Raw genomic sequence first — 12,501 nt, 5'->3', positions numbered from 1 at the left:
CTTCAACAGCCAGTCATCGGGGTAGGGGAAAACTGACACCCCCGACGTGCGCAGGTGAGGCGCGACTACCGCCATCACCTTCGTGAACACCCGAGGGGCGCTGGTAAGGCCGAAGGGGAGCACAGCAAACTGAAAATGCTCCTGGCCTACTGTGAACCGCAGGTAACTGCGGTGGGCCGGCAGGACGGGGATGTGAAAATAAGCGTCCTGCAAGTCCAGCGCTACCATCCAGTCTCCAGGGTCGAGGGCAGCCAGGACCCGAGTCAGCACTTAAAATTTCTCCTTCCGGAGGAAGCGATTGACATCCCGGAGGTCCTAGATGGGGTGCAGGCCCCCCTTGTCCTTCTTGGGGACCAGAAAGTAGTGGGAATAACAACCATTTCCTACTTCCTGCACAGGAACGCACTAGATGGCCCCCTTGGCCAAGAGGGCAGCGACTTCCTGTCCGAGAAGAACCAAATGATCCCCCGACATGCGGTGGCACCGAGTTGTTATGGCTGGAGGGGAGGACAGAGAGGGAAGGGAATAATACTTGCAAATTATCTGCAGCACCCACCTGTCTGATGTAATTTCGCGCCAGTGATGGAGGTGGTGGCGGATCCTGCCACCCACTGGCCTGGGGTGCTCCCTGAAGCTCGGATCAGGAGGGCTTGGAGGTGGAAACAGAGGGAGTAGAGGTAGACCGACACGCATGCTGGTTCCCAGACCGGCCCCTGCGGAAGACAGAGCCGCGGCCGCACTGAGGCTGGTTCTGCACCGACTTGTTGGAGGAGCATACCTGGGTGCCTCTGCCCTGGCCACGAAAGGAACGAAACCCAGGAGTGGCAGGGTTCTACGTAGAAAAACTCAAAGGACTTGGCCGTGGCCCGGGAGTATTTAAAGCGCTCCAGTGCACTGTCCGCCTTATCGCCAAAGAGGCGGGAGCCATCAAAGGGCATGTCAATGAGCGAGCCCTGGACATCGGGTGAGAACCCAGTTGAACACAACCAGGCATGGAGCCGCAACGCCACAGTCGTGGAAATCGCCCTGCCCACCGAATGAGCGGTGTCCAAACCACACCTGATGGCAAACTTAGCCGCATCATTATCTTCAGCAATCGCTTGGGAAAGGACAGCCTGGACCTCCTCAGGACACTGAGGCAAGACCTGAGCAACGGAATCCCACACTGCATGGGAGTAACCAACCGCAGCCCTAAGCTGGCTGAGGAGAACAACCTCTTACCAAATTGATCCAGCCTTTTAGAGTCCTTATCTGGCGGAGCCATGGGAAAGGCACTCTGCAACGTCAAGGCCTGAATGACCAGGCTCTCAGTCGTAGGGTGAGTGGTCAGAAGGAGTAGTTTCTGTCCTGTAACTCCAGTTCTGTAGTAGGGGTATCTCTGTTATAGTCATAATCTAGTGAATAGTCCCGCCCTTGTGCGTGGACCCCGGAGCAATCAAAAATAATCTCTTAAGGTGTTGAAAAATGCAGAACTGCACAGACACTTAAGAGAGAATTTAAAGACAGATAATGCAGCCTATATCCACAGGCTACACTGTCCAGTACTTCAACTAGAAATTCCACCAAAAATACAAAAACAGCAAAGCCTGTCCAGATTTCCCTTGCTTTAACAGCAAAATCCCTCTGGAATGATAGAGAGGAAGACATGGACAGACAAGCCCCATAGGCTGCCGTTATGTGGCTCAGAACAGGATACTGTGCCTTTAAAAGAACTTTCCAGAACTTCACAGTATCCCAGAATGCACTGCAGGTCCCTTTTACTTTCAGTTCTTTTTGAAGGCGTAAAACGCCAGACCTGTAGCATTCCTTACATGAATATCTCTCTCTCCACCGGGGAGGAGGGTGGGCGCTTATGACTATAACAGAGATACCCCTACTACAGAACTGGAGTTACAGGACAGAAACTACTCCTTCTGTAGTAGGGGATCTCTGTGTATAGTCATAATCTAGTGAATAGAATGGCAAGCCCATCCCCACACCAAAGCGGCGGTGGAGAACAGAGAAATAATACCACTATTGTGCGAACAGATTTCGCAGCGAAGCCTGCCCAACCTCAGCGTCTGCCCTGGCATCAGTATCCAGGCAGTAATGCTTAGCAAAGGTATGGACCAACTTCCAAGTGGCCGCCTTGCAGATTTCTGCAATTGGAACATTACGGAGCAAAGCAGTCGTGGCAGCTTTGCCCCTGGTGGAATGAGCCTTAGGCTTACCCCCTAAGGTCTTATTAGATTTTGGTAACACAATTGTATACAAGACACAATCCACCTAGAGATGGACTGTTTAGAGGTAGCAAGACCCGTCCTGACTGATCCATAATTGATAAACAATTGGGTCTGACCTACGAATATCCTTGGTTTTATCCAGATAAAATTTCAACACCCTCCTGACATCCAGGGAATGCAGGGACCTTTCCGCTGGAGAGGAAGGATTCTGAAAAAACGTAGGCAAAGGTATGGTCTGGTTAACATGAAAGTCAGATATAACTTTTGGAGTGTCTCAAAAATCACGGACGTCGTAGGTGTCGGAGCCGTCAACGTGATTCCCAATTTTGCTGCACCCCTCAGGAGAACATCCTGGAACGTGCTGATGTCATCCACGGGAGACACTCTCGTCCCCGGTAAGTCAGACAAGGTCGGGGAGTAGGACCTGGTTCTGGAAGAGTCCGTGCGGGACCGTGATCCGCGCCTCCTGTGGCGCCGTCTTGACCTCGTAGAGGATCTGTGACGACTGTGCGACCTCCCCCTCCGTCTGGAGCGAGATCGCGACCTCCTTGGCTTCGGTCGCCCTGCCGGTTCCACCGGGACGGGTGACCTTGGCTTGGATGGGGCCCTCAGCCGAGGGGTCCCCTTATGAGGAGTCGGAAATCGTGACAACAAACCTGTCCTCGGAGGAATAGGAGGAGGCTTGTCAGCCGGCAACTGAGGTTGAGGCTGATGCCTTTGAGGAGGAGGCGGAAGTGGATGCGGGATGGGAGCCCGCGGAGGAAGTCCTCTCGGTAACGGGGGAGGAGGAGGCGTAACTGTCTTCGGCCTAGCAGGGGTATACACAACAGAGTACACCGGGCCCTCCTTACTAGGCAGGGACTTTGGAGAGCCTCTCAAAGGCACTTGACGCCTGCCAGATTTACTCCTGGCACCAGAACTCCTTCTGCGCCTTCTTGGCGTCGGAGAACGGCGACCGGACGGCGAGCGTCGGCCCCTCGACGTCGAGCTTCGTCTCCTTGACGGTGAATGCCTTCGCCTCGACAGCGACCTTCTTCGCCTCGACGGCGACCTCCTACGCCTCTGCGGCGACCTATTACGCCTCGACGGCGACCTTCCACGCCTCGACAGCGATCTTCTACGCCTCGACGGTGATCTTCTCCTCGACGACGACCTTCTCCTCTTCGCCGACGGCGAAGTCGCCTCGCCGGCGAGCGCCGACACCGGGCCTCTCGACGACGACAAAATCGTCACCGGAGACTTCGACGGTTGTCTGTTCAGTTCCCTCGACGCCGAGCGTCGACGTCTCTTCGACCAAGAGCCCTGGGGAGACGGGGAACAGACTGCAGTCATCCCTCTCGACGTCGTGGTCGGTGCAATCGACGCAGACGGAGAATGGGGACGTTTGCTGGTCTTCCTGCCCCTGGGGAGCCCCCCAGAGGCCTCAGCATGGGCAGAGGAAGCCCCTCCAGACCCATCTTGCGCCTTCAGCCTTCTGGCCTCCAGGCCCTGAAGTCTGATCTTCATTCTATCCCTCAGGGTCCTGCCAGAAAAGCCCTGACAAATATCACACTCCTCTGGGACATGAGAAGAGGGCAGGCAGATCATACACACCTCGTGTGGGTCAGATTTGGCCTTCTTCCTGGAGCACTCTGGACATTTGTCGAATAATGCAGGCATAATTCAATCAAAGAGTGCACCAAAAGACAAACAGGAAGAAAAACCACCAAAGTACTTCAGAAAAGCACCCAAATAACTTTGAAACAGTGAAAAAATCACCAAAAGACCCTTGAAAAGGGAGAGGTCAATGCTCCAGGGTCGTGCTTGCAGGAGCCGGAAAAAAGAACTGAAAGTAAAAGGGACCTGCAGTGCATTCTGGGATACTGAGAAGTTCTGGAAAGTTCTCTTAAAGGCACAGTATCCTGTTCTGAGCCACATAATGGCAGCCTATGGGGCTTGTCTGTCCATGTCTTCCTCTCTATCATTCAAGAGGGTTTTTGCTGTTAAAGCAAGGGAAATCTGGACAGGCTTTGCTGTTTGTGGATTTTTGGTGGAATTTCTAGTTGAAGTACTGGACAGTGTAGCCTGTGGATATAGGCTGCATTATCTGTCTTTAAATTCTCTCTTAAGTGTCTGTGCAGTTCTGCATTTTTCGACACAGTAAGAGATTATTTTTGATTGCTCCGGGGTCCACGCACATGGGCGGGACTATTCACTAGATTATGACTATACACAGAGATCCCCTTCTACAGAAAGGCTGGATCACCCGGCGCCGGGCGGTGATGCCTGGCGATGTTTTTATCCACCGGCATCCCCCATGGTCGGCTGCAACCAAGTGCCCAAGAGAACTTCGGTAAGGGCCTCATTGAAAGGAAGCAGCGCGTCCGACGATGTAGACGCCGTCTGGAGTACCTCTATGAGGAGGTTGGTTTTGAGGGCCATTGTAGGGAGGTCAAGATTGAGAGCCTCCGCAGCCCGACGAAGCACCATGGTGTAGGAAGCACCCTCCTCCATAGTAGGCGGAGGAGAGGCAAACCCCGGGTCAGAAGGTCGCTCGCGTCTTCCAGGTCCTCCACCCAATCTCATTCGGAATCACATTCCCGGGCAAGAGGGTCCTCGGACCTGTCCCAATCGTCGTCCACCACTGGCATAGAGGGAGCCGGTCGCGGCGGCAGAGACGGAGCAAGGACGAACGGCGTCGGGAACAGAGCCGAGAAGGACCTGGCCGGGTCGGAGCCTGCTTCCCAATGCGGATCCCAAGCCAGAACAAATTGGTCCTGGAACCGGGGCAGGGATACACTGCACCCAGTGCGGCGCCGGGGGTGGAGCCAAGGGAAGAGCCGGGGCCGGCAGCGCTGCACCTCGTGGCGCCGGGGCCGGAGCCAGCGGCGCAGGATCCTAAATCAAGCAACAAAAAGAACCTGTAAGAACAGGCTCCCACCAGACGGCAAAGTAGGAAGGGTCAAGAATGATCCAAAATGCATTGGATTTTGATATAATCACAGTCCAAACTGTAACATACATCAAGAAGTATCTTGAATATATGAATTGTTATAATCAATGAATAAAAAGAAATGATGAATGTCCGCTGATTCAGAATTCATTGGAAAGTGTTTGAAATTTGGAAGAGAAACTTATCAGTTTTGAAGTTACCTGCGTCCATCAGCTGAGTAGCGGTTCATCCAAAACTGGCATTCTTGCAGCAAAATGGGATGGGGACACACCCCACCTTCATTAGTACCTCCACAACCATGGCCCTCAGAAGGATAAACCAGAGGAAGGGCGCCAGAGACCAGTGGAACAGTGTCTGAGACAATGGACTCCATCAGTGCCACATCCAATGCCGTAACCTAAGCCAGTCGATGTCTAGAAGGGGAAACCTCAACATCAGAAGGAGCATTGAGCAGCGGTGACGGTACCACCATCGGAACCGGCAGAAAAGAAGCCGACATCGGGCTTGGCAGACCAGAAGCAGGAGCCAAAGGTGGTAGCCTCTAGGGGCTGTGCAACGGCATCGCTATGGTTTCAGAAATGCTTAGCTGACCTGAAGCCGAGGGAGAAGCCACAGGCGGGGACATAGGCACGATCTCAAGCACCTCCGTGGTACCCAAGGCCGCTCCAGAGGAAGGTGACAACCCAAAAATAGAATTAAGAGATTGATAACAGTTTCTCATCAGGGTCAAAGTCGCCCCGGCCCCAAGAGAGGTGGACCAGTGATCAGCGACAACGGCGGAAGGTGCTGCAACTTCGAACGCCTACGTCGAGACTTACCTCCGGACATTTTATGAATCAAATATTTCCCGGCGTTCTCTTTATACCTAAGTATATTGATGTTTGCCCGGTTTCGTGCGGTATTGGATTCCAGCCCTATAATATCTTTACCCTATGCAATCCCCTGTGTTAGTTTAGTCTCCGCAAGCGTCAATTTTGAGTAAAGATCCAGCAATTCTACCTTCGCCTTTTTTTGATAATGAATACCGAAACTCATCACTTCCCCTCTAAGACAAGCCTTAAAGGGGTCCCAAAGCACTGGCACAGAAACTATCATTGTTATAAAAAAAAAAACTCCTTAATCCACTTTCACATATGATCCTTAAACCCTTCATCAAGCAATAGTTTCCTATCAATTGTAAAAGTTCTTGGAGCACACTCAACTGAAAATGCCAAAATTTCCAGCGTTATTGGTGCGTGATCCGAGGTGATCCTAGGGTAAATCTTTATCTGGGCCCAACAAATAACTCAGTTGATATACAAAAATAGTCAAGACGGACCAATTTTTTGATGAGGGTAGGAGTAAAACGTGTAGCCAGGTTCTAATGGTTGTATACTGTCCCTTGCATCTAGTAGCCCATGATCCTTAACCAAATTAACTGGTGCTTGGAACACCCTTTGTTTCCGTCTCGTGTATAGTTGCCTCCCCCTTTGTAATTCGTTATTAACCAAATTAATGTTAAAATCTCCACAAAGAACCAGGGGAGCTGGCCATAATGCAAGTTCAGTATTCAATTCTTCTAAAAGAAGCGGTTCATCAAAATTGGACCCATAAATGGTACAGATTGTACATTTAGATTTAGAGATGCCAAGGACACATTCGACAATCACCCATCTCCCTTCTTTGTCGGCTAGGACACGCCCTTTGAACACGAGGACACGTACTTTGAATAGCAGGCTTTGCTAATATTGCAACCCCCCGTATCGTTGATGTTTGCTGTGACTCTACTAACAGTACATATCCCAAGTCCGTCAGTACAGAGCATTTACCCCAAGGGACATGCGTCTCCTGGATAGATATTACATACGGTTGGATCAGACGCAGTTCCGCAGATACCCTCTTTCTTTTATTACAGTTTTTGAGGCCACACACATTAAAAGAACATATTTTCAGCACCCTAGCTGCCATAGGAAAATAAAACACAAATGTAATTGGTAAGCCATACCCAACAAACGTTTTGACTAAAACAACCATTCTTTTGCTGCCAACCTGTAAACCCAATCTGTTACTGTAAAGTTTTCCCCTTATTCCTCACCAAGGTGCCCTCTGCACCACCCCTTCACCACCTGTGACTCTGCACCTCCAACCCTCCCCCCAACCCACCCTGAAACCCCCCACCCCCTTAACAAGGCTTTAGGACCCGTGGTCCTATAGATGACAAGCTTCCCGAACACCTCGTGCCAACTCTGACTAAAGCCCCCAGACCAAAAGAGAAGGAACCCCCCCCCCCCCCTGGCTGAGCATACAACTATAATACTGACCCTTAACTGAGAAGAAGAGAGGAGCATAAAAGAGATACTGGGGAAAAAAGGAAAGGAAAGGGAAAGAGAAACCAACAAGAGGGGTGGAAAACAAAGAAAAAAGCCACTATAGATATAAATCAGATAGCCAGATCCTACCCGCTTATACCCTATACCAGATTATTACTCCTTATACCCCTACCCCCATACCCAGATCTCTAAATAGAATTTAAATACTCCTTTGCGGCGACTTCGGTTAAAAAAAACCTAGTGCGCTCTTGGAAGATCACTGAGCTTTGCTGGGTTCAACAAAAATGCTTCATCCCCTTTCCCCTGAAACTGTGCAATTAATTGACATAGTTGCCAACATTTCTCTACAGTGTACTGGCAAAAATCGGGTCTCACAAAAAAACTCAATCTTGACCAGATCTTTTCTTATCAGGCCGTACTACCCTGAACACCTCCTCCCGTGCCAAAAAGCTATTAAATGACACTAGCATGGCCCTTGGTTTTACATCAGTTTGCCCTGGTCTCAAACAAATATTAAATGGGAACCTATGTGTCCGTTCGATCTCCCTGTCCCAGTCCCTGTCCCAGTCCCATCTTGTTAACTCAGGGAAGGCGTTGGTAAAGGGATCCACTATGAATTTGCGGGGATCTTGGCCTTTCCCACCCTCCGGGATCTGTAAAACTCTTAGGTTTGTCCTTCGTGCCCGGTTTTCCATATCGCCCAGTTTCCACTGCGTGTCTTCCTTAATAGAGAGTAATGATGCAGTTAGTGCCTTCTGCGAGATCAGTTCTTCTTCCAAGTTCGAAATGTGAGCTTCTGCTTCATTAAATCGAGAAGTAAAATCCGTAACCGACTTGGCAAGGCGCCGCACCGAGTTTTGCAATTTGCGGCATAAGTTCTGCACTCTCTGACTTTCATCTCTTGTCTCTTCCCGATGGGACATAATAGATTGATAAATTAAAGAAAGAGAGATGTCTTCCACTGGCTGAACCGGTGGCGTGGCATGCTGTGTAAATTCCCCAACATCACCATTGACCACCATGTGCTCTAATCTATTTCGCACAGTGTGAGGACTTTTATCGATAAAATCTCTAGAATCCTCCAAACAGATGCTGCTACCAACCTCCTCCATCTGCGTAGAATTATTAATCGCTAAGTCCTCACATGATGATGTGGATTGTTCAGACAGGGAAAAAAAAGTCCCCAAATTCCACATCTCCCTGCACTTGCATCTCTCTTTCCATGATTAAAATAAGCGCAGTTCCAGTAGTGACCAGCTCGACAGCTCCCACATCGCTCTCCACAACATTCCCCGCACTTTGTGCTGCCTGCTGCCCCTTATCTTTCTGCACCACCGATGTGTCTACAGTCGATAGCGAGGGTACTGCTACAAGTGGTGTATTTGACAAATGCTCACTGTTCAGAGTGCGACCATCCAGAACTTCCAATGTATCTGCGGGGGTCTGATCGAGGATTTTATCTTGTTTTTTATCTTTCTTTTTCCCATTGTCTTAAATACCAGAAAATATTGCTGGGATAGTCTTAGCTCCCCCGTCATCCGCTCTCACCTTCGCCATGTCTGTGTCGGCTTTTGAAACATCTCCCGTACCGGTACCTCCGTCGATTGTGGCGTCTTCCTGACCTCGCTGCCGGCCACAAACACCGGCAGGCAGCGAGGTCTGGAAGACGCCAATTTTTCTTCCTAATACTTCCAGCTTCTTGCTTTATCAGGCAGCGGACCCATGGACTCTGGAGACATAGTCCTTCTCTTTGCCAAGCATAAAGCCAGTGGGTATGCCTTGATATGTCCCTGGATATATTCTGGGTTCAGGGTGGATGCTTTGAACTTCTTTTCTATATGAGGCATCACTGCCTTAGTAGTAACTGGCTAGTTAAAAACAACGCTACCCTGCTGTACTAAACTTGGTAGCATACTAGGACAAAACATGTATCCTTCTCTATTTCCATTTTACTCCATAAAGTGTCAGCTGCTTTTTAGCGGTCTAGAGGGTACACTGTGATTTCATTGGGGAGGGAGGCTTTGATTGCCTTGAGGGGCACGTGCCTGTCTCTTACTGAGGCGAATCTTCCTCGACATCTTCCCAGAAAGTATCTTCCTCTGACACGTGCAACCCAAACTCTTCAGAGTCGATATGTGCACAAGCAAATTCCTGCTCCCCCCAATCTGTATTGTGTTCAATTGTGTGCTCTGGTTCCTTCTTTCTTCATTAGCCCTCGATGTCATCTACCCAAGCACTATTCTTCCTCCTGACTTTGATGACGTTAAAGATTTAGCTGTCCACCTGGGACTTTCCTTTGGCAGGTTTCTGTCCATTCTTTCCCCTGTGTCCGATTGTCTTCTGAAGTCAAGGCAATGTCCTTCGACACTTTCCTCTTGTCTATAAGGAAGGGTAACGCGTTGAGCTCCTTTGATGGTTGGCTTTTTTTTGTGCATCAAAGGCTTGATTTCCTTAGGCATAACTTTGTATGAGCGCCTTTGCTTTAGCGTTACAGGTGCTTCCTTGGGTGTCATACGTTTGGTCCTTGTGAGGATTTATAGGCCTGAGGCACTGTAGGTTTAGGGTCTTTCTTCAAGACCTCCACGGTGTCTTTGGGATCTGAGTCTTTTTGTTCTCCCTGAGCTTTCTTGACCTAAATGGTCTTGGAGGAACCCATCTCCTCCATCAATGGAGCACTTTTCTCTTCTGTCTTCGAACTGTGATAGCCCTGTCATGTCTGGCGAGGACCAATGTACTCAAACAGGTTTGTCTGTTTACGAGGATTTTTAGCTTCAAAAGCGAGCAGGGGAAGCAATCCTGAGACTTGTGGCTTCTAGAAAGTCAAAACATACAGAATGTATGTCCATCATTCAGGGCAAACTTCTATGGGTAGTTCTGGCATAATTTAAAATCATGCTTATGCTCTAAAATGGCATTGAGGAGCCCCAGAGATTCTGAGCGTATTAGTTATTCTCAGACTACGGCCGTAACCTTCCCGGCAAACCCCGAAAATAGCTCTCTCCAGTGTCGATCCAGATGATCTTTCTCGAACCACTTCCGTCTCTTCGTCAAAGTATTGTTGACAATCTTCGGAAAAAAATGGAAGCACAATGGATGTACCTCCATATTCAATGGCGGAAGAAAAGACTAAAATGGTGGGCACGCACAGGGGAACTATGGGATTACAGTTGACATCATACAAGGGCTGCACAACTTTGTTGACAAGGGCCCCTGGAACTATGCAATTGTGCGGCAGTCGTGTTTTTCACATAAATATAGATCTGCAGCATTCGCCACATAATCCACTAACTGATGCATAATCTGCTGATTTAAAAAAAAAAATGTTTTAACTCAACCATTTATAAGTTACTGAAAACATAGTGACAGTAGAAGAAGTTCCTTTGCAAAGGTTGAGTGGTCACTTTTTTGTGGTCTATTGCTATATTTGGGTGGTAAACAGGTACTAAGGTGGTGCAACCAATACCCAGACAGTGTTAAGTGAATAAATGACAAAAATAATGAAGCAATGCTATTACAAAATGTGCTGCATTACACTACATAATTTGCCTTTTCTTGATGCATAATTTATTAAACTGTGCCGCATAATTTGGCCCTCCCTTGCTGCATAATTTCAGTGGCCCTGATGTAGACCCCCCACTCACTAAACCTAGGAAAAGACTTCACACTACAAAATCTATTTATCATTAAATCCACGAACCGTCTTTAAAATATAAAAAACTCACCACCCCATCACATATCTTGCTTAATAGTATACATTAAACTGATATGTTTATGTAAAAATCATGTATTTGCTTTATGCATTATGGCAGAAATGCTCTATTTGATAAGTACACTGAAGACTTTGAATGTATTAGCACAACATACTGTTAACATCTCTACATTCAGTCTTTGACTCATCTTCCGTCATTTCTGTTGTCCTTAGAAGCCCATCTTCTTGAGGATTCGAACATAATTCGTCATTGAGCTCGACTGCTTTTGAATTCCTCTCTCCACAGTCTGATGAGGCAGGGAGAATGAGAGGAACTGGCACCTAGTCAAAAATAAATTTCACAATAACTTCTAATACGTGTACATGAAAACAAAAGAGCGCATTACATTTCTGCACCAAATAATTATAACTTTCATGTTCATGTATCAGCATTAGTCGCCCATGTTGACTTCAATTCACTGCAGGTTAACATAGTAAATATATATGCTAAGTAGTGAATTTGAGAAATTAAAGCGTTTCACCATCCTTGGGACAAATGTACAGGGGGAAAATTATTAATATGGGGCAAAGAGTAAACAAATTAAACAAATCTTACATGAAGTGTAAAACTTTTAAAGCAAATTTTAAAAGCAACTGCGTTCCACATTCAAGAAGGATATTTGTTAATGTTCCTATACAGTCAGCTGAAGGAGGTTTCATAGACAAACAGATTTGTACAGTTTCTACAGCAATGATCCAGAAAAACAGTAAATCTATGGAGTCCCTCTGACAGGACAAAACATCTAAAAGACAGTCCGGAGATGTGCCACGTTTTCACACTACAGTTTTAAATCTTTAAATATGTTTTGGCTTTCGCAGGTAACAGCAATACACACAAAAAAGATAAAGGGAAATACTGACTGTTGCACACGTCTTTTAGCCTCAAGCTGGAGTTGTACTAATAAAAAGCACTAGTGTGAATCAGAGTTACAGAAACTAATTGAAGCAGATGTTACTGAGCCAGCCTCAAGCAGGAGTAGCAGGTGCATGAATTAGACTGGAAAAAGAAAAGCCATGTTGGCACTGAAGCCAGTGAACACCACACAGCTTTTATCTGTGAACATTAGTTGTTTAAGTATTTTTCAAAATAGTGGAGGAAATGTAATGTTCACAGACAGCAGGTGGGTACCTTGGTATAACAGTGAAACAGTAAGCAAGTTAAAATGTTGCATTATAAATCAGTTATCATTGCTGTTTAGACCGAATCTTCAATCTTTGAAAAAAATTCATGCCTCCAAGAAAACGTGACATGGTGTTCTGTACACGGCATTAGAAAAAGTACACTATAGT

General features: G+C 47.8%; 1 protein-coding gene across 1 annotated transcript in view; it reads right to left on the bottom strand.

The window, feature by feature from the left end:
- The window catches only part of ZMYM2 (zinc finger MYM-type containing 2), an 893,704-nt gene that overhangs the window by 229,006 nt on the left and 652,197 nt on the right, over window positions 1–12,501 (bottom strand). The window contains exon 15 of the mRNA XM_078658875.1: window positions 11,328–11,493. Coding sequence (XP_078515001.1) covers window positions 11,328–11,493 — 166 coding nt within the window. The remainder of the gene's footprint in view (window positions 1–11,327; window positions 11,494–12,501) is intronic.

This window comes from Lissotriton helveticus, chromosome 8 (genome assembly GCF_964261635.1).
Source record: "Lissotriton helveticus chromosome 8, aLisHel1.1, whole genome shotgun sequence".
NCBI classification, from domain to species: Eukaryota; Metazoa; Chordata; class Amphibia; order Caudata; family Salamandridae; genus Lissotriton; species Lissotriton helveticus.
This window is presented reverse-complemented; position numbering and strand designations above follow the sequence as displayed.